The sequence below is a fragment of the Patiria miniata genome, unplaced genomic scaffold (assembly GCF_015706575.1).
Source record: "Patiria miniata isolate m_02_andy unplaced genomic scaffold, ASM1570657v1 HiC_scaffold_29, whole genome shotgun sequence".
Classification (NCBI taxonomy): Eukaryota; Metazoa; Echinodermata; class Asteroidea; order Valvatida; family Asterinidae; genus Patiria; species Patiria miniata.
In genome coordinates, this window is record NW_024037068.1 from 18,249,381 (window position 1) to 18,269,594 (window position 20,214).

The 20,214-nt window shown below is 43.4% G+C and overlaps 1 protein-coding gene across 1 annotated transcript; it reads left to right on the forward strand.

Moving 5' to 3' along the window:
- On the forward strand, nucleotides 1-19,896 carry LOC119735237. Its single transcript, XM_038208943.1, has 17 exons — nucleotides 1-432; nucleotides 2,662-2,718; nucleotides 4,868-5,248; nucleotides 6,958-7,262; nucleotides 7,863-8,037; nucleotides 8,354-8,773; nucleotides 10,381-10,553; nucleotides 11,103-11,208; nucleotides 12,638-12,860; nucleotides 12,970-13,157; nucleotides 13,399-13,539; nucleotides 14,020-14,166; nucleotides 14,729-14,946; nucleotides 15,342-15,504; nucleotides 16,796-16,925; nucleotides 17,818-17,988; nucleotides 19,477-19,896. Exons 1-17 carry the CDS (start codon nucleotides 291-293, stop codon nucleotides 19,613-19,615), a joined length of 3,279 nt encoding a protein of 1,092 aa, XP_038064871.1. The 5' UTR covers nucleotides 1-290; the 3' UTR covers nucleotides 19,616-19,896.
- The last annotated feature ends 318 nt before the right edge of the window (nucleotides 19,897-20,214 follow it).

Here is a 20,214-nt window from a genome sequence, read left to right on the forward strand (position 1 = left end):
TTACCGCGCCTTCCTGCACACATTGCATACCGTGTGGGCAGTAAGGACACATACGCACAAGGAAAGTACCCACAGACACACTTAGCATTTGGGGTTTCGCACACAACTTCGTGAAGCCAAGTGGTTGGGCTGCGTCCTATCCTGCGGATATTGACCCATACGTCAAAGGTGAGAGCGGCACAGTGCATGCATCAGCTGATCCGTAAACATCGGCCTTAAACAGTCTTATATAGCGTGCCTTGCAGATATTGTTTCGTTTGATCTCCAGCTAGCGTTTGGTGCCCGGTTGTATGTGTTTGAAGGTTGCTGGAGGAGTTTCGTTTCATGCAGTGCAAGCAGACGGTACTCTATGCTCGTTGGATATATGTAAGACCACAAAGCAACGTTGCAGTATGGAGCGTATTTGGTCTAGCTGTGGTATTTGCATCATAGGTAAGTGATGACGATGTGGATACAGGACGGGGAAAACAACACTGCAAAAACTGAGTTTAGCAATTTTAAGCACTTTTCTAAACACTTTCTTGTTAAATAATAAACACGTTTAGCGTATTATAGCGTTTTAGCAATTGAAGATGTATATATAGCTTCGAAGTTGTTAAGTACTAAACATTTTTACAAAAGTGATAGCAAGATTGTTTTAATTGTTAAACACAATTTTTGGATGAGATTTGAATTAAGCTTTGCAAGGTGAATACTAAGACAAGATAAGTTTGCGGTAGCACCATGTGAATAAATCTCTTTTGTGAGTAATGTGCGGTTTTGGAGAGAGGTCTTGAATATGCAATCTTGGTGTGATTCTATTTATAGAGATCGATTTAATGGACATGGTACCTCATTATTATATTGCAATTAAGTGATTTATTGGCTAATAAATAAAAAAAAAGGGGAAGTAATCGTCATGATCGTCTTATAATTGGGCCACTGGTGCTCATCAGAATCAACGAGGTCCTACTTACAATGGCCTTAATTGCAGGGTGATTGGGTTATGACTCGTTTCCAATAATACTCTTGTACAGTGACAATGTTTGGTGCCCGTTGTTGCTATCTGAAACAATCCCGTCTAAATTTGTGTTTCCAACTTCCCATCTAGTGGTATTTCATTGTGATAAAGGACTTCAAAAACATGTAGGCCTATAAATAATATTTTGAAGATCCTTAAATTCGAATATATACTGTATATAGCTCTCTCGACAAAATAAATGTTGTGAGTCTTTTCCAAAGTTTATCAACCTATACACTCTAAAAAGTCCCGGGTCAGAGTTGACCCGGAAAAGGGTCACGTGGGGCCTGATCCTTTTCCGGGTCAAAAAATTACCCTATTCCGGGTCAAAAATGACAATTTTCTGGGTCAAAATGACCCGGAAGATGAGTCACACAGTGTAATTTTGACCCAGAAAAGTGTCATTTTTGACCCGGAAAGGGTCAGGCCCCACATGACCCTTTTCCGGGTCAACTCTGACCCGGGACATTTTAGAGTTTGATAGGGCCCATGATATGAATCTTACCTGGGAACATACTTTGTGCAACTTTCTATTGCTCTTAAAAGTATGACATCTATTTGACACCCCTTTGGGTAAATTTATCGAAACGTGCGGGTTTTTTTAACATTTAAAATGTTCCATGAGGGAGCTGTTGCTGTGATGCCATTTCAGGAAGTAAGGGTTTTCTGTTATCGTGAACCCAAAATTTGCTAATTGAAAACATGTGTGAGAATATTTGCTTACTGGCTTTTACTGTCATTTGCCAAAACAACAACAAATCACCAAAGAAAAGAAAATTCGCGACAGCAAAATATCCAAAATTCTGGCAATATTTGTTGCTGAGATGCCTGTTACACGGAGAGACATCACACTTTTGCTCATGATTATGAAAATTGGCATTGGCATTCAAACTTTAAAGTTACCGAATGGCACAATGAAAGTTGAAAATAAGGTTAAGTGCGAAAGCTGCATTTTGAAGGATTGCATTAAACAAATTTCATTACGTTGGCCGTTTAAGGTCGATGTGTGCTCAAATTTGTATCCTTGTGGAGACACGCACACAATAGGGAACAAAACATTGTAAAGGTCTCCACAGGGCAATTTCTATAGATGAATAGGTCTCCACAAGGTTTTCACGAAATAGATATATGGATTTTACTCAAAAACAAGGAATTTCCAAGGTGGGTTGATCCGTCGCAAATGGAAGAGTTTTAGAAAAGGGATATTAAGTCCGAATTTCAGCCCAGGAAATTAATTCTGGTTAAAATAAGAGCATTTTGAAACTTCACTTTCAAAATTGAAAACTTTACTACACGAGAACAAAGAAATGTCTCCACAAGGATACAAATTTAAGAGTCGGTGTTATTATGGCAGAAGTCGTGTACCATAATAGATCATTGTGTTCCTGCATGGCATTACGCCTGAGGACAGACAACAAAAGGAGCACAAAGGGGCCATTGATCCTCGAAGGAAGGTGCCTATTGTCCTCGAACGCAGGTTTGTGTGCTTAGTCTATGGGAGAGTGTTATATTACAGGGACAAAGGAAAACACAAAGCCAATCCTCGGAAGCATAGCAAAAAACGACTGTGTGTGTGTGTGTGTGTGTGTGCGTTGGGGGGGGGGGGCGTCTGGTTTTGTTCTTAACACTTTCTTGCCCTTTTCTCCATTCTTGCTCATTAGCAATGATCCTCCGCGTGTACTGCGTGGATTTGTCATCAAGCATAATATATACCCGAGGTAAGTGATACCGGTTAACATTTGATTTATGGGAAAGACATATAAACTCACCGGGGGAACAGGCTCTTCAAGTTTATATTGAAAATGTACTGTTTTTATTTCTCATCAGTGGTCGCATGGAAGCAAAGCGCAGCCAGCGCTGTAAAACTTTCTTTACATCACGAGACTTTACAACATGTGTGTGCTCTTGTTGGTGGCTAATACAAAAACGAACCAAGCTAATCTAAACCACAGGATGTTGGCCAGTGCCTCACGTTCTTGGGCGAACCACACAGGGACCATGAATAAACAGAGCTAATAATTAGGGGGTGATAAAACAAAGTAACTAGTGTAGAAAAGCTAGAGTCTATCTAATGAATGATAATGAGGTATATGCACTCAGTCCTCCTGCCTGGAGTTGATTATTTTTCCAGAAACTTGTGGCTGACCCACCCAGGGCGAAAGGATCGATTCTCTCACTCATTCTCACAGTGGTCTTTAAATGAACAAAAATATAACATGTACATAAAACAATGAAGATAATAATGATTTCAATACTTGGAAAATAGATGAGCATAAAAACAATCCAAAACTTGTGAAAAAGAAACCCATGCACTGACTATTGGGATATAAAACATTAATAAGCTTTCAGTAGAAATGGGAAAAATCAAAGGGTGCCAAAAAGATATGATTGAAATATGTTTGAAATATTTCACCGGTTACATAAATAAAAAGAGCAAAGAAACACAAAAACAAAACAAGTCAAAAATGTATGGTGTTGTACATGGTAATAACTATAATATTAGGTTGGGGTGGTATTTTTTTTCTCTCGCTTTGTATGGCAATTGTAACCAAAATTAGAATCCTGCCGATTTACGGGATTTGTTTACAAATGTATGCCAGTGACGTAACAATTAAGTCTACGTTGACAGGAAGAAGGGGTGGGGGCGGAGCTATCATGTGGAGGTGGTACCCTATGCCGTTCAAACCAATGCTCACAATGCTCTTTATTGAAAAAAAAATGTTATCAGATGGAATTTTGCGTCGGTGAAGGGCAAAACCTAAATTGAAAAAAAAAGGTTAAAATGTGATTAAACTATAATTGAAATTGAATGTATTAAACATGTTCAGATTTGCCCCTCGCATTATAAATCCACTAAGAAATCTTTTTAGCAGCTATAAGGGTAATAGTTTTAGACAATGTATTCTTTTTTTGAAAGAGCAAATATATTGATCGATTCTCTTTTAGCCACTATTGATTACAGCAGGAAAACGTGACCTTTGCCACCGTAGGTTATTGCTTTTAAACTTTCGTGCTATTCAAAAAATGTTATTTTGTTCTGCTAGTAAACGACTTTTCAATTTGTATGGTTTGGTATTAGCGAGAAAGAGGCACTTTATTCCGATTGAGGGCGTCTGCAACCCTCTAAAAATGGCTTTCAATGTGAACACAAAATGAACCGGCCCTATACGAGACCCGAATTATTGTCTGATTGCAACCAATAATTCGAATTTTGAGAAGAAATAATTCAAAAACTAAATGTCCGTGCATTCGTTGTTTGGAGTCTCATTAAAAAAAACAAAATTGAATAACTTTTATATTGAAAAGAAAAATAGCAAATAGTTCGCACCTGGAATGCATCTTGAAACTAAAGCGGCAAGCTCATCGATTGTAAGGCGATTTATTCCTCGTTTTGACGCAGCAATGTTTAACCCTAAAAGGGCCGGGGCGGAATCCGCCCCCTCAACTTTTTCCGCGAAAGCCTTAAAAAAAAATTCGCGACCCGAGCTAATATGACATTTTAGCCTCGAGCCTTGCGCATCTTTTGATACCAAAAACATAAAAATCGCACCACGGCCCGGCGCCATGCGCCGTGAAAACTGAACTTATCCATATACGTCGGGTACACAGAGCACAATTACCATTCGTACATATGAATAATTAATTAGCCATAATTCCAAAACCCTTTGACCTATAGTCATGAAATTTCTTGGGTATGTTAACGATGAGTTGCTCTATGCATCTACTGAGTTTTAAATGTTTTCGTCACTCGATGACCGAGATCTTAGGGTAATTCCCCCCCCCCCCCCCCGGCTGAGAGATGGTCAAAGTAACCCGGCCCTTTTAGGGTTAATATCAATTATTTTTTATCTCCTGGTGTCTTGTTAGAATATGTTGTGCGGCAAGAAAACCAGACCTTTGCTCCTTGTCTGTCCGAGGGCCTGATCTACACCAACAACGTCACGTACTTCCCCAATTTTCTGGGCCACCTGACTATGCAGGAGGCCATCCGGGGATTCAATGATTTCTACCCGTACCTTCAGGTCCAGTGCTCGCCGCGCCTGCAGCTGTTCCTGTGCCTCGTGTACTTCACATGGCGGCACCATCTGGTAGACACCCACCTTTCCCCGTGCAGGGATTTCTGTGAGCGTGTCAGAGACGACTGTGATGGGGCCTTCCGACGCGCTGGCAGCGCCTGGCCTGACAGCTTGGACTGCAACAATTTCTCGACCGGCGGCCGTGATGACTACTTTTGCTTCGGTGATCCAGGTACTGCGCCTTAGACTGTATTAACGTCAGATTTGTTCACCCGTTGCAATTTGTTTTTAGGCAAGCAGGGAAATAGCTTTTTTTTTCTAAAGGTGGTTTGGAGACTTGTACACTCCCAAAAGATCCGGGTCATATTTGACCCGGAATCCGGGTTCCTTGGGGCCTGACACTTGTTCCGGGTCAAAATGACACTTTTCAAGGGTCCAAATGATCCGGGAAAGTGTCATTTTGACCTGGAAAAGTGCCTTTTTGACCGGGAAAAGTATGAGGCTCGATGAACCCAGATTCCGGGTCAAATCTGACCCAGGGCTTTTTAGAGCTGTGACAGATTGTTACCGACTACAGGGGCGGGGGGGGGGGGGGGGGCGTACCATACTTTCAATGGGGGCGCTGTTCAAATCCGACGAGTATGACTGTATTACAGGATAGTGTAAAAATACCCGAGTAGCCAAGCAGGTTCTGTCCGTATTTAATATAATTGTCAGAGTAGGGGGATGGGTTACCATCATTTTTTTAATGAAAATCTTTTGAAAACAAAATTGACAGAACTGGGGTTCCCCCCTCCCCCCCCCCCGATCCGCGCCTGGACTACTAACGAACATTTCGACAGTTCTTATAGAGTCTCATTTCAATTTTCAATCGACTTATTATATGCCAAGAAAATTACCGTGAGAGAAGAGATACGAACACAAAATAAGCGTGGGCTCAAGAAAGAATCGTCATTCAGTACAGGCACTCGGCACTTCCACCGTTGAGAGAACCCTGTGGTCAAAATACACAACGGCATTTATGCCATGATAAAAAGCATTAGCCTACCAAAACACAAAACAAATCCACGATGACATGTTTATTGAAAACACCGAGGGATTTTGCAAGTACCCGGAAATGTACCTAGCGATTTCACGAGAATATGCTTGCTCAAAGTAAAGATAGGACAGATATCAAACACGCTGTGAAATTATTTGACCTTAAATTGCATTATTCAGAAAAAAAATACAATCATTGAAGGGGTCTATAGAAACTGCGCCCGCTGGTATGGATTATTACGTGCGTTAGCAACGGCATCCAGTTACCAGACACCAATAACTTGTGCATATGTTTTCTCAATATGTGTAATATCCACTGAGCAGGTTAGTTGTCATGCACCCTTCTTAACCTTGCGCAGCGTTTACAAAAAACTTTACAAAAACTCGTCAACTGCTGCCCTCTGGGCAGCAGGTACTTTCTCGCACTTCGCAAGACCCTATTCATAGCAATACAACAAAAAAACCACGTGCCAGACAGTGTCCAGACAGTTGCCAGACAGTGCGCTGGAAAGATAATTGATTGGCGGCTGTGGTATGCAGTTATGAAGGGAGATGGCTGTGTCAAGTAACAGGTCTTTGTTGATGTTTCAATGAGACTTGGCAGGAGGCCTGGTCGAAGTTTGTTGACACGGCCTGGGTGAAGCCCTGGCTGCAAAGTTCATTGAACCAGCTTATTTGGCAAGGGTCGAAGGAGTATTAGATGGAAGGTGACCGGCATTGGCCCTCAATGTCTTTTTTTTTTCAAAAAAATCGGTTACCTGGGGCCCAAAGGGCAACAGGTCACTCTGCGCAAGGTTAAGATTTTGAGCAGTTGTTTGTTTCAAAGGAAACAACAAATGCAAAGAAAGCAAAATGCTCCATTACCATTACAACTACTGAAGTACCGCCGAAACATATTCACAGGTGACCCATTTGAACCCGATTCGGAAGAGGGTGAAGAAAATGAAGAAGTCAACCTTCCCTCGACCATCGTCCCACCACAGACCCCTCGTCCCGACCCATCGGAACACTGCCAGCCTCTCCCAGATGACTCCATCTGTCAGTCTATGCCGTACACTACCGTCATCTACCCCAACATACTCGGGCAAGACAACCACAGTGATGCGCTGGTCGAGCTGCACAGGTACAGCGCGTTCATGTCGGACGGGGGTCCTTGCTCGGATCTGCTCAGAACCTACCTGTGTCTTGCTTATCTGCCACCCTGCAAGGTATGATGAAATACAATCGGCTTGAAGAAAAAAGAAAAGAAAGTCCCTTCGTGTTGTTGGGCAGTGTTGATGAGAAGTACACCACATGTCCTCACAAGTCCAGCACGAGTTCTCACAAATCCTTCACGAGTCCTTATAAGTCCTTCAAAAGCAGTTAGTATTTCATCAGTTACAAGTCGCAAGTAACAAGGAGTGAACAATCAAAAAGGAATGCTATAATTGTGACTTGAATTATTTCGGGTGATTCACAAGGCAGTGCACCATCAAGAGTTTGCCATGGAGAGTTCTTTTTCCCAGTGCATTGTGGGAGATGTCGACAAATTCGCAGCGCAGGACATTTGAAATTGTTAGTTTGTCCGGTCAGTAGTTTTGTAAGCGTATGATTCGAGTATCTGTTTGCCCTTTTCTTTTCGTGTTATCAATATGGTGGTTTTTTTTGTAAGGCGGCATAACGCTATGCCCCAATCTGTAACAAATTGGCTCATTACACAAGTTGTCTACTTTGACTCTCTGTGATATCCGAAAGAGAAAAAAAAGATACTTTTGTCTTTAAGATGAACAAAACACGTGCTGGTGATTATGTTTTTTTCACATCCTCAGATTGTGGAGGAGGTTGCTGCTCCGATCCCTCCCTGCAAGGCGCTCTGTGAACTGGTTCTGACCGACTCCTGCATAGGCGTCCTGGCTGCCTTCGAGATGGAACTACCGTCCGCCTTAAGCGACTGTTCCATGTACCCGAAGCAGAGTGATTCCTACCCCACATGTTTCATGCCAGGTAAGTCACAGATTTGACTTCACCTAACAATCTAAAAAGTCCCTGGTCAAATTGACCTGGAACCCGAGTTCTATCTAGCGTCGCACTTTTAAGTTGACAGAAATGACACATTTCGGGGTCAACTTTCTTCGAATTGTTTTCTCTGTCATTTTGACCGGGAAACATTGGCTTAATTGTCATTTTGACCCAGAACACAAATTCATTTTGTGATTATGAAATGTATTAGGGAAGTCAATTATAGAAGCACCATTTCTCAAAGTAACTTCTCCTATCGAGAACTTTAATTTTAAAGTATCTCAATTTCTCGTTATTCCAGGGGCAAAATATGACCCTTTGGTGTACTGGTCCCCACCGCCAGTGGTCACAAGCGATTTCACAGCCGCATGTAAGGAGGACGGCTGCGTGGATGTGATGCACGGCAAGTGTCGCTCTTTCGGGTTCTGGGTAACCTCCTATCCTAATCTCCTCGGGCACACCAACATGCAGGAAGCCCTGGACGAGCTGGACCGCCTGGTGCCGTTCATCGACTCGGGCTGCTCGGACAAGCTGCAGGTCTTCGCCTGCTACGCCTTCTTCGTCACCCCGAGCACGACCGATCACGCCAGCGTTCGGTTGCCGTGCCAGAGCGCCTGTCAAGAGATTTGGAAAAGCTGCCGCGGGACTGCAGGGGAGCTGTTTGAGAAACGACCCCGGCTGATGACGTGCAGGCTGTACCCTGCAGAGAACTGCGACTCAGGTATGGGCTCTGTGTACTTTCGGAGAGACGGCACTGATGTACCCCTTTGAGAGCCCCTTGCATGGCTCTTTAGTATTTAGTATTCATTTAAATAATGAAAGGTTTGCGGAAACACCATGTGCGAATAATTTCTCAACTAAGAGAATGGTTCTGAAAAGAACCAGAGGTATAAACTCGACGTTCCGGTCAGTATGCTCTGACCGTCTTCAGGAGAGTGCCTAAACTCTAAGAAAGTGAAAACTTAAGTAGCAAAAGGCGAAATCAATGAAGTGTGAAGTTGCATCCTGTGAGGATGCCAAGTAGACAGGATCCTAGAGCAAGCTTGGTGCCCACTGAGGTGGAACAGTAGGGTTGCAGTGTCAGTACAGGGAGGACCTAGGGTATAGGAGACCCATCAGTCTAAGGTAGTAGCTGAGGACCTAGGGTATAGGAGACCCATCAGTCTGGAGAAGTGGGAACCAGATGTCGTTGAGGTGAAACCCAATGTCTTGCGGAACTGTGTTGTGCTTGCGATTCTCGATGGCTTCCCGTATGCGTCTTGGATGCCAGAACTGGATCAGTGCGATGAGTTCGGCCGCATCCCAATCAAGTTTGTGGTCGTTGATGTGGGAATGTTTGACAATGGCCGATTTGTCAAAATCCCCTCGCCGTCCATGTGCTCTGTGTTCCTTGAGCCTAGTGGGAAGGTTCCGACCGGTTTCGCCGATGTAGACTTTGCTGCATTCGCATGGAATGCGGTAGACTCCCGGCTTGGAAGAGGAGTCCTGCTTGTCCTTGTGAGTATGGAGGCTGTCTTGGAGCTTGTTGCCAGATGAGTGGTACACCTTGACGCCGGCTTGTCGGAGGATGCGTTGCAGATGATGAGAAGATGGACCTATGTAAGGAAGAGTGACTGAAGGAGATACAGTGGAAGGACCTTGGGTATAGGAGACCCGTTGGTCAGGTTTGCTGTTCTTGATGCGGTTGGGTTTGTAGCCGTTCCGTTGTAGTGACGTCTGGATGTGCTTGAGTTCATGCTTGAGGTTGTCTTGGTCGCAGACCTCAAAGGCTCTCTGTACTAGGGTGCGGTTGACCGATGACTTTATGCTGGGGTGATGAAACGACCGCTGGTGGAGATAGCGATCGGTGTGGGTGGGTTTCCTGTAGACGCTGTGTCCCAGGGTGCCATCCGGATTCCTGGAGATCTTGACGTCCAGGAAAGGAATGGTGCCGTGCTGTTCTTGTTCCATGGTGAAGCTGATGCTGGTGTGTTGCTTGTTGAGGTACTGGAGGAAGTCTTGGAGTGTGGCCGGGCCATGGAGCCACACTACGAAGGCGTCATCAACGTAGCGTAGCCACAGGCTCGGCCGAAGATCCGCTGTGAGTAGGGAGGAAGACTCGAACTCCTCCATGAAGATGTCGGCTAGGACCGGGGATAAAGGAGATCCCATAGTATTCATTTCATGAAAGACACAATATTCGTTTTTATTTCATCACACCTTAGGCCACATACCCGAAAAATTACGGAAATGTCTTGGAGCATTCCACAACCTCTTTAATAGGGCCATTGATAACTTTTATTATAGTATATATGTGAGATCGTAGTATATAATAATTACTTATTTCAGAGATGGGCAAACGTCTTGAACCTATCACCATTCTCAATGCAAGCCGTGTTAACACCACTTACGCATTTGTGGAGTTCACGGGAAGAAGCAGGCTTACATCATACAGCCAAGTTTCAAAGTGGGGAGTACGCGACAATTTTGTAATCGATTTCGAGGGGAAAGAAACACAGCAGGTAATTAATGTCGTCATTTTGCATGCACATCAACCATTAAATGCCTAGCCTATCTGTATATAGTTTTTGACAAAATAAAATTAAAGAGGAATGAAGTTGTGAGTTGCTGCTGTTGCTGCTGTATAACCTTGAATTATCTTGGGGCGCCACACTTCTGTCCTCTTCTTACAGCTTGTGTGGCAGGGTTAGAGAGGGGGCATTTTTGCTCTATTATTATAAACCCATGTGTGTTCTTAGTTGGAGTTTGAAACTGAGAGTGGATGCAGATACAGCACTCTCTGACAGGCTATTCCAATCGTCGACGATGCTGTACGCAGCTGATGTTGCTCTTTTTATTGTCATCGTTTTCGTTGTTGTTGTTTGTCGTTGTCGTCGTTTTTCGCTGTCATTGCTGTTTTTTCTGTCGTCGTTGCCGTCCCTTTTGTTTGTGTCCTTCTCGTTGCTTAAGTGTCATTTTTAATGTTGCTTCTGCTGCTACTGCTGTTGTTGTTGCTGTTGTCGCCGCCGTCGATATTTTGTTAATTCTTTAAGTGATAATTTGCATTGCAGGAGTACTTTGAGCTGTATGACCTACTTGGATATCACGTGATATTTTGGCCCTGGAATGCATACGGGCGGGGAAGTCAACCGACAGTCGCCTGGATTCCTCCTCACGATAACAGTAAGTCAGGTCCAATGAAATTTAAGGGGTCCGTTCATAAGTCCGACGCCTCATAGGTCCGACGCCTCATATAAGTCCGACAAAATCGCATTCCCTAACCAAATAAAGGCCCGTAGTAAGTCCGACGCCTCATAGGTCCCGACGCCTCATAAGTTCGACGCTCATAGCTCCGACGCATCATAGATCCAACGCCTCGTAGGTCCGACAAATTTCAACGCCGTGTTATTCCGACGTCGGACTTATGAGGCGTCGGACTTATGAGGCGTCGGACCTACGAGGCGGGATAAATAAATTGTGTGCCTCATAAGTCCGACGCCTCATAAGTCCGAAATTTCGGACTTACGAGGCGTCGGACCTATGAGGCGTCGGACTTATGATACGGCCCAAAATTTAAGACAGAGGTATCGCAAAAATGTGAACTTGAACTCTTTCAATCAACCTGGTTTCATTTAATACAAGTCGTCACCGTTTTCACGAACAGCCACATACTATATATATTATGTTGATTTTAAAGAAAAGTGTTTTCGAGATAATCGCAAAAGAAGTTTCTCATATTTGAAAACTGCAAGAAATACCACCTTGGAACAACTTTTTGCAGCAAGAAAACCATCACACGATTCTACGAGAGCTGAAGTTTAACATGAATCCGATAATAAGACTTAATACGGCAGTTAATTAGTAAAAATTAATTAGTAAAGATATGTGGCTCTTCGTGAAAACGCAAATCTCATTAGACCTACATGTACTTTTACGTATTTCCGTGTAATGGGTTTTGTATGCGTTCAAAGGCCCAAAATGTATGTGGCTCTTCGGGAAACCCAAAATGCATTTATCGAGATTTCTGCCTCTTACAACATTAATTTAACTGAAAAAATTAATGATGTTTTGCTTACAGAAACATGTCAAAATGGGTAAGTACATTGTTTTGATGCGAGATATTGAAAAAAAAATCGAATTTTTTTAAATTTTGGACATATGTGGCTCTTCGTGAAAACGGTGATGAAGTCATGTAAGACAGTGCGCGTACGATAAGCCCACAATTGACCTATAATCGTTTGCGAGTTAACCACGCCCCTCAGACATCCCTATGGAATGTTTTTAGGTTAAGGTCATAGATATAGAACAAAAAGACGCGATTCTACCGCGATAGGTTAATTACCTTTTACTTATTGCGTTTGCTTTTAACGTAATACAAACAATATGTCTATCTTTTATTGCCAATCACTTAATTAAAGACGCTAATTAAATTAACATTATAGCCCAAGAACCGTAGTGGCGTTGCAAATAATAATGCCTGTTGTCAAATACACCACCCCCTATTTCCCGTAACAACGCATCAAATACTATATAGCTTACAACATTTGTTTTTATTCCTCCGTGGTATGTTCATGCCCATGTACATCCAAACATTGCATTGGCCAACTTATAGGATCGATTCCCGATCACTGTGAGCGAGTCGACATCATGTACTGCAACAAACTGGGCTACACCACGGCCGGATACTCCCAAGACTACTCCTGGTATTGGACTCCCCCGGATAAGCTCCTCGACTCCTGGCGAGACTACTTCACAGAGGAGACGGTGGAGTCCGGGGTTGGGTGCTTACCACGCCTGCATGAGCTACTCTGCGGCCTACTGGCGCCCCCGTAAGTGAAACTAACCCTATTTCAGACTCTTGGAGGCAGCAGACACTCTCCGTCTACCTATCACTATGGGTTTTGAAGATAACACGCATGCATTATTTTGCTTGCCCAGGTGTCCATCTTCGCGCGAATTTGGCGTCACCTTTCCCTGTCGGGAGTTCTGCGAGAGCGCCCTCAAGCAATGCAACACTTCGGCACACAGGGGCAATCTCAGCTGGTTGCTGGAGTCCCTGCCGTGCGACGTAGTGCTGTCCAGTTCAGAAGCCACGTGCTCCAGAGAATTCGACTGGGATCCATCTGGTATGTTATTGTGTAAACTCCTTGACAATTGTCGGTCCGCTTTTTTTTTTACAATAATTTGCTGAGAAATGCAACAGGTATATTCAAAAGTGAATCGTTTACGTTGGAGACTTGAGTTTTGCTTTTGATGTACATGAAACAAGCGGCCTAGAAACTTGATTCGAACTCCTGAACCTCTGATGAAACTAGCAACTCCTAATAATTGAAACCCTTTTTCCAACTTACTCTTTTTCTTCTGTAGAGGCTGTCATTCACAGAGAAAACTATCAATACGAGGTTGAGAGCGTGAAGGTGTACTGCTTAGTGACCGAAGACAGACCGAAAGCACCGCCAGAATTCTACGGCCCAGATGGCAAACTCATCCCCGTGACGTCAACCAATGGTACGAGCCAATTGTTGTTCAGACGTGAATTACCAAGCCATGGCCTATATACATTCATCCACAACTTTGATCATTTCAAACTGAAGCTGTATGCAATATTAAATTTCTGGAATCTTCAAATTAGAATTGGCATCACCTTTGACCGTATTTAGATCCGAAAGATCCCCATCCTAGCTGCCTGAAGTAATTGATAAATACGATTCAATTCGGTCCCGGTTAAATAAAAGCCACGAATTGTAAGAGTACTACAGAACAATATTCGCATTGCACTGTACATTGTATATTAGTTTTTGACAAGTACAATGTAGTAGGCCTACATAGCTATCCATTTCATGCTAACCCGCTGTACAAATCATGATATCAAATGTTTCATGGCGAATGAGATGATGTGGATAGTAATTATAAGGAAGCAGGAATCGACTGAAGTGCACAATTTGCAAGGTACTACGTAAGAATGAGCCTTCTTTTATCGACTTGTAGCGTACTCGTCTGGAAGACATGTAATCCAGCTTTCACCCAGATTGACAATGCTGTTCTTCAAGAAGGTTTCCATTGACGATGTTGGTACCTACACGTGTAAGGCAGCTGGCGGGAGAGTGCTTCGCACGACTGAAATCAGGCCCTTGGGTAGGTCAACTTATACTCGGTAGTGCACGTTCGTAGATGTCAGCACTTTGACAGGTGCCGGGGTGTTGGGGAAGGGAAACAAGGAAATAACAAACAAATGGGGGGGGGGAGACAAGGGAGCGATGTCAGCCTTTTATTTAACAACATGCAGTCGGCAGAGGATGGTGAAGGAGGAGTGGGGGAGGTTGGTAAACCCCGAAGGCTTTTGGTGAATGCGGAGTTAGGCGTTTTCATAGGGCATACACATATATACAGTAAAGGCCAGCCCACTGTAAGATAAAAACCAAGTTGGAAACGATTCTTGGTGGATTACCGAGTTTAAACACTAAAACCGTAACACTTTTTTTTTATCACTTTGTAAAGATATATCCTAAACATGCCTAGAGTATAGATGGATAGTGTCCAAAGATTTGACATTGACGTTTAGGAATGGGACACGTATCATATGTTTAGCCTAAAGTAAACCTGTTTACAAAGTGATAACAAGATCGTGTTTAATTGCTGAACACCAGTTTTTAGAGTGTAGCTCTTAATGTATTTAATTTTTTGCTCTCACTTCAAGTGAAATGCATGCCATCGTTCAACCACACTTTGTGTGACTCCCTCTCACGAAGCAGCCTCGTGCAGTCCCCTAATGTCCTGGGTCACACCACCCAGTACCAAGCCGAGGTCGCCTCCTACAATCTCCTGCCTCTCCTTGCCACCGATTGTTCCCCTGACCTTCTTGAGCTGGTGTGCGCCCTCTACGCCCCAGAGTGCGCAGAGCACCAGGGAGTCATTGTGAGTTTATCATTTTCAGTTTTGTTCCCAGGGGCTATAGTTCTAATTTGATCTCAATAATAGACCCTGGGAAGGTTGATCTGAAGCGAAGCGTATCATGTACTCTGATGGGATTTGACAGGAAACCAGGCAAACGTGCATCCGGTCAGCCGGGTGCAAGGTTGCCTAAAACCCGACTCTATTTTCTTGAAATAATGCAGGCCTTGTGACTGTCATCTACAGCATGAAACACGTAACATCGAACGTAGGCCTACAAAATATCATATTATCATCCAAAAGGGCCGCACTTTTATCAAAAAAAAAAAAAGCTCCATACCATTATGTTCACGTACATTCAGTTTTCCGAGTAGCATCTCCAAACCCGAACACAATTTTTTTTCTTCCCCTTTTTACAGATAGATTTCCCGATGCAGCAAATGAACTTGCCCTCACAGGAATTGTGTAACAAGGTGAAAAGCTCATGCGCCGAGGCGGCAGCCGACATCGGTTTTGAATGGCCGTCGGAAGTGCAGTGTGATAAAATGGCGCCCGACTTGACGAGCGAGGGTCCAATTAAAGGTAGGAGAACTTTAACGTTTGCTATTTGTACCAACACTCAATTTCGTCTCCGGCTTCGGTCGAACAGGCTTCGTACCGCGACCCGGACAGGGTGTACTGTGATATAGTGACTCTTGTGAATTGAAATACAGACTCTTTGGCCGTCTCATTGAGGCCTACAGAATGTTACACCTTTCGGCAGCAGGCAAAAAAAAACCGTATTGAACCAGAATCAGTCACGTTGGCTAATCCTTTTGACAACAAATTAAGGTTTAGAGCATTTTGTTCGCCATGAAATGATTGTTTCGGTGATGTTCACCACATTGAAATACAGTGTCATCCAACTGCGAACAAACACTTCAAAATTATTAATTTTTGGCGATGTATGACGATTGCGCATGCGTATTCACCATGGTACTTTCTACAAAGCAAGGCAAACTCTTTCTTATAGTATTAGTGAACGCGCATCTCTACTGTGTAGAGATTAGGTTGGTAAGCAACTGAGCAAGCTGGCCGCCAGGCGCTTTATATTGTTGTTTTCGAGTGCGGCGACCATCCTTTTACTTTTGGAGTATTGGAGTTCGAACTGCTTGGGTCCTAGCTCTATGGTGGTCTGTATAAGATGCATATGTATCAGTAAAAAACAAGGTCTGTGTATATATTCTTGCAAATGGCCCATTTGGTGAGAGACGTTTTGCTAAAGAAATGTACCTTAGCAGGGTTCGACCTTAACTTTTTTGTTCACTAGCCAGTCGGGCTACTGAAACGGACTCTTAACTAGCCCGCGGGCATTTTCACTAGCCCGCATTTTTTCTTATCTCAAACACAAAATGGCGTATTTTCAGGCTCAATTCTGAGGCAATTTTGTCAGTATTTTTAACTAACAGATCTACTAACTTAACCTTTTAAAACAGTTCATTAAATTAACACCAATTGATGGGGTTCTTTCCTGAATTTCATGATTTATTTCTTCCTGTACGTTCACTTCTTTGCCGTTTCCAATAATGTTTCTTTCGCCAGCCGGGCTACTTAAAGAATAGTTTGACTAGCCCGCCGTATTTTGACTAGCATTTGGCTAGCGGGCTACCGCTAATTTCGAACCCTGCCTTCAATAGGGAGGCAACGGTAGATAAGGAAGACATTTGAATGTCTCCCTATGATGGTTTAAGTTATATTGTTAAGCATAACTTGGTTTTCAGCACAAGTTGTTTCGCCCAAAGATACCATTTCCAGATTTAGTAAACTGGGTTAATATGTAACTTTGATATATGCCGGTAAAAGGGTAAATACCTAATTATATATACCCGCACAGAGCATATTGGCCCAAGGAAGAAAGACTGCATCAACCTCCGCCGTTATGACATCACGGACCTCGGTATCGAGTATCTATTCTACGGCTGGGCAGACGTACAAGGACAAGGTGCTGCTAACGACTACTGCAGGCAAGTCATGGCCATGTGCATGGCAGTACATGTGCTGAGGTTTACACGTGATGTCATTGATGCCTTTAGTAGTTGCCACCATTTCGAGGGACATACACCGATATCCAGGTTTTCGTTTTGATTGCTCAAGTTCTAAGCTGTTCAATGAGCCTCAAATGATGTGGTTTCAAACTCCGTGTTGATACAAATTGGTGAAGTCATGCTTGACTTGTACACCAATTTGATGTTTAAAACAAACAACCCAACAAACAAAACAAAATAAACCAAAATGGAGAAACCATGGACACACTGTTTAATAACTATAACTTATATTACAAAGTAAGTCGGTAAGTAACCCTGTTATTCAATTTCACGGATGCTGTTGGGGTCTAACATTTTTGTAGGACATTTTAGGTACACCAAAACTATGTTATATGCAACTCGATTGATATGCCTGAAATCGTATCCCGCAATGAAGAACTTAATAAAGACATATAGGATCATTTGTTCGTTTCCAATAATAAAGCTACTAAATATCCATTTTTAGATTTTATTTAAAACCTAACCTGTTGACGTTTTAGATCGATATTACACTTTTAGGGACAACACTGAAAAAATGCACAACATTTTGATAACGAAAGAGTCGACTTCGTTAATAGCACTCTTTATTCCCAAAATCAGTCAATTGGCTGATCCTTGGATATCACCTATCTTTCTCGATTTCTTTTAAATGACAGCAAGCCAGACGGGAAAGTTTCACGTGTTTAGTACCATACTGACCTTTAATACAAGTTAGCTTTTTGATGATAATTCGGTAGGTTGTTTTTTGGATAAATGCAAAATAATGATCCATAGGCCATTAAAATCCCGCCTCTGTCTTTTTTCTCTCTTTCTAATATCTTGCACTTCTCAGGGTGGTTTCCATCGCGCCATTCAAGGTGCTATCGTGCGCTCTGGCTGGTACACAGGGCGAGAACCAGTACAATTACAACTCGTCCAATCCCCAGGCCTGGCTTGACCTGGGTCACACTGACACGTGGTACATGAGGGACCGAGATGGCGACGGTAGGGACGATTACTGCAGGTCAGTTGAACTTTAACCTCCGACCCATTTCATTTTAGTATTCACACCACTGTGGCCCTGGTTCGATTCCCGGCTGCCGACCATAATGTGAGTATGCCCCTCTCACACCAATCCAAGACCAGTGCGAAGTCACTTCGGAAATGCAATTTTTTTTTCAACAGTATCCGTGGTCTCCGTTTTTTTTTTGGTCCGTTTTTTGATGCCAGCACGTTTTTATTAAGTGTTACCCGTTTTTACTTCGTGAGTAATCCGTGGCCACCTCGGAAACACCACGGGACCAACCCGTGCTCATGTCCGTTTCCTGGAATTCACGGAATTCACGGATTGCACGCCGGCGACATCTTGTGGCCATCCCGATTGCATCCCGTGATGACTTTGTCGCCAAATCGAGACTATTACGCGGTGTCAGTGGTGACTACGGCGCCAGCTCAAGAGTACTACGTGTAGTCCGTGAACACTTCGTGGCCCACTCGTGGACACTTCGTGGACTCCGGAGCTCACTCTGACGTACCATCGAGTACCGCGTAATGAAAACGGCCGTAAAACAGGCCAACAATCAATCCGGGGCCATCCCGTAAAATCCGATGTAACTTCAGCCCAACCTCGAGAACACTACGAGAGTACTTCGAATAAGACGTATTGAACACGTTTTCAATTCGGAAATAAATTTCCGAAGTGCACACGTTTCAGTTTTTCAACATATTTTGTTGGGTGATCCGTGGAGCATCCGTGAGAAGGAATCGACACGTCCTTTAAGTCGTGGCAACCCGTGAGATCCGATTCCATTTCGTGGTTACTTCGATTTTTAAACGTTTGCGGCCACGGACACCTCGAAGTGGCCACGAAATGGCTTCACGTATTGGTGTGAGAGGGGTCGTAGAGTTGTGCGTTGGTTCTCTCCTGTGCATGAGGGTTTTTCTCCGGGCCCTCCGGTTTTCCTCCCTCCGGAAAAACCAAACACTTTCGATCTCAGGCTGTGCTCCGTGGTCATTATGGGTCGATGTGGCTGGCTGCCGAAGGCGCCTTTACATGCCAACGGCTCGACCACGTTGTAGCCGCGTCTTTAGTAACTGCGATCAGCATCTCAGCTGCGAGTAAGGATGATTAGCCTCCCGAATTATTAATCTTCGTCACCGGCTTTGGCTTGAAATTTTATGAACCCGACTTGGGGGACTCCGGCTCAATTATGGGTTCGTGTTCTAGTTACTTTACTAAGCATTAAATATTTTGAGTCCAAAGTTGGAAGAGCACCGGAACAGCAATCCGGAGGTTGCAGGTTCAAACCCCGCTCCAGTCAATTTCTTTTTTCTAACTTTGAATTTGCCCAACTTTTTCAGACAAAAAGCGGCACCACTCAAAAATCTGGTGGTGCGACTGTGGACCAAATGTATGGTTGAGACTAGGTACCAGATATTTCCCTTACCGTACCGTTTGTGTCAGGCATCAGACTATTTCTTTCCTCGTTTCTCGGTATATGCAAATACATAGGTGTGTTGGAGCGCCGAGAAATACGACCATTTCGTGCTTGAGAGCTGGGGCCGAGGGTTTTGAGGATGAATTCGAACCGGAGGGCGCCGCCAACGACGACTGTCAGTACATCAAGGTCAACAAACTCTTTGGCCCTTGAGGTACAATCCAGTGTGAAAATAATGTAGTTCGTTTCTGCGGGCGATTCACAATGAGGATACAACTCTCATCGCCCAATGCATGGTGCTAATGTATAAAGTAGCACATGTAGGCCTACTACAAGTAATAAAATACAATGAATCAAGCGCATGCAAACTGATTTATTATACACATTTTTAGGTAGCCATATATCTGTACATATTTTTTGTACGTCTTGTAATAACTGAATACAAAGGGGCAATTCCACGGTTACATTTCTGATGTACTTTTGAGCTTCCTTGGGCTGTAATTACCTTACTGAAAAGGTTTAATTACTGTTATCCTCATGGTAGATAGAGTAGACCCATAGACCTACCTATAAGCACCAAAGATGACATCCAGAAAAATGTGTTATGTATGATAAACAAGACGCACAAAATCGGTTACTCACGTTACGAAAATGTAACGTGAGTAACCGTGGAATTGCCCAAAGGATTAAATGTACACATTTCTGATGTGAAAACGTGATCGGACAAATACGGTAAAAATTTTGAAAGACACAATATCTGAGATGATGAGGAACACGACAAGGTTTAAGCTAATCCAGTCGGATGGTAATTT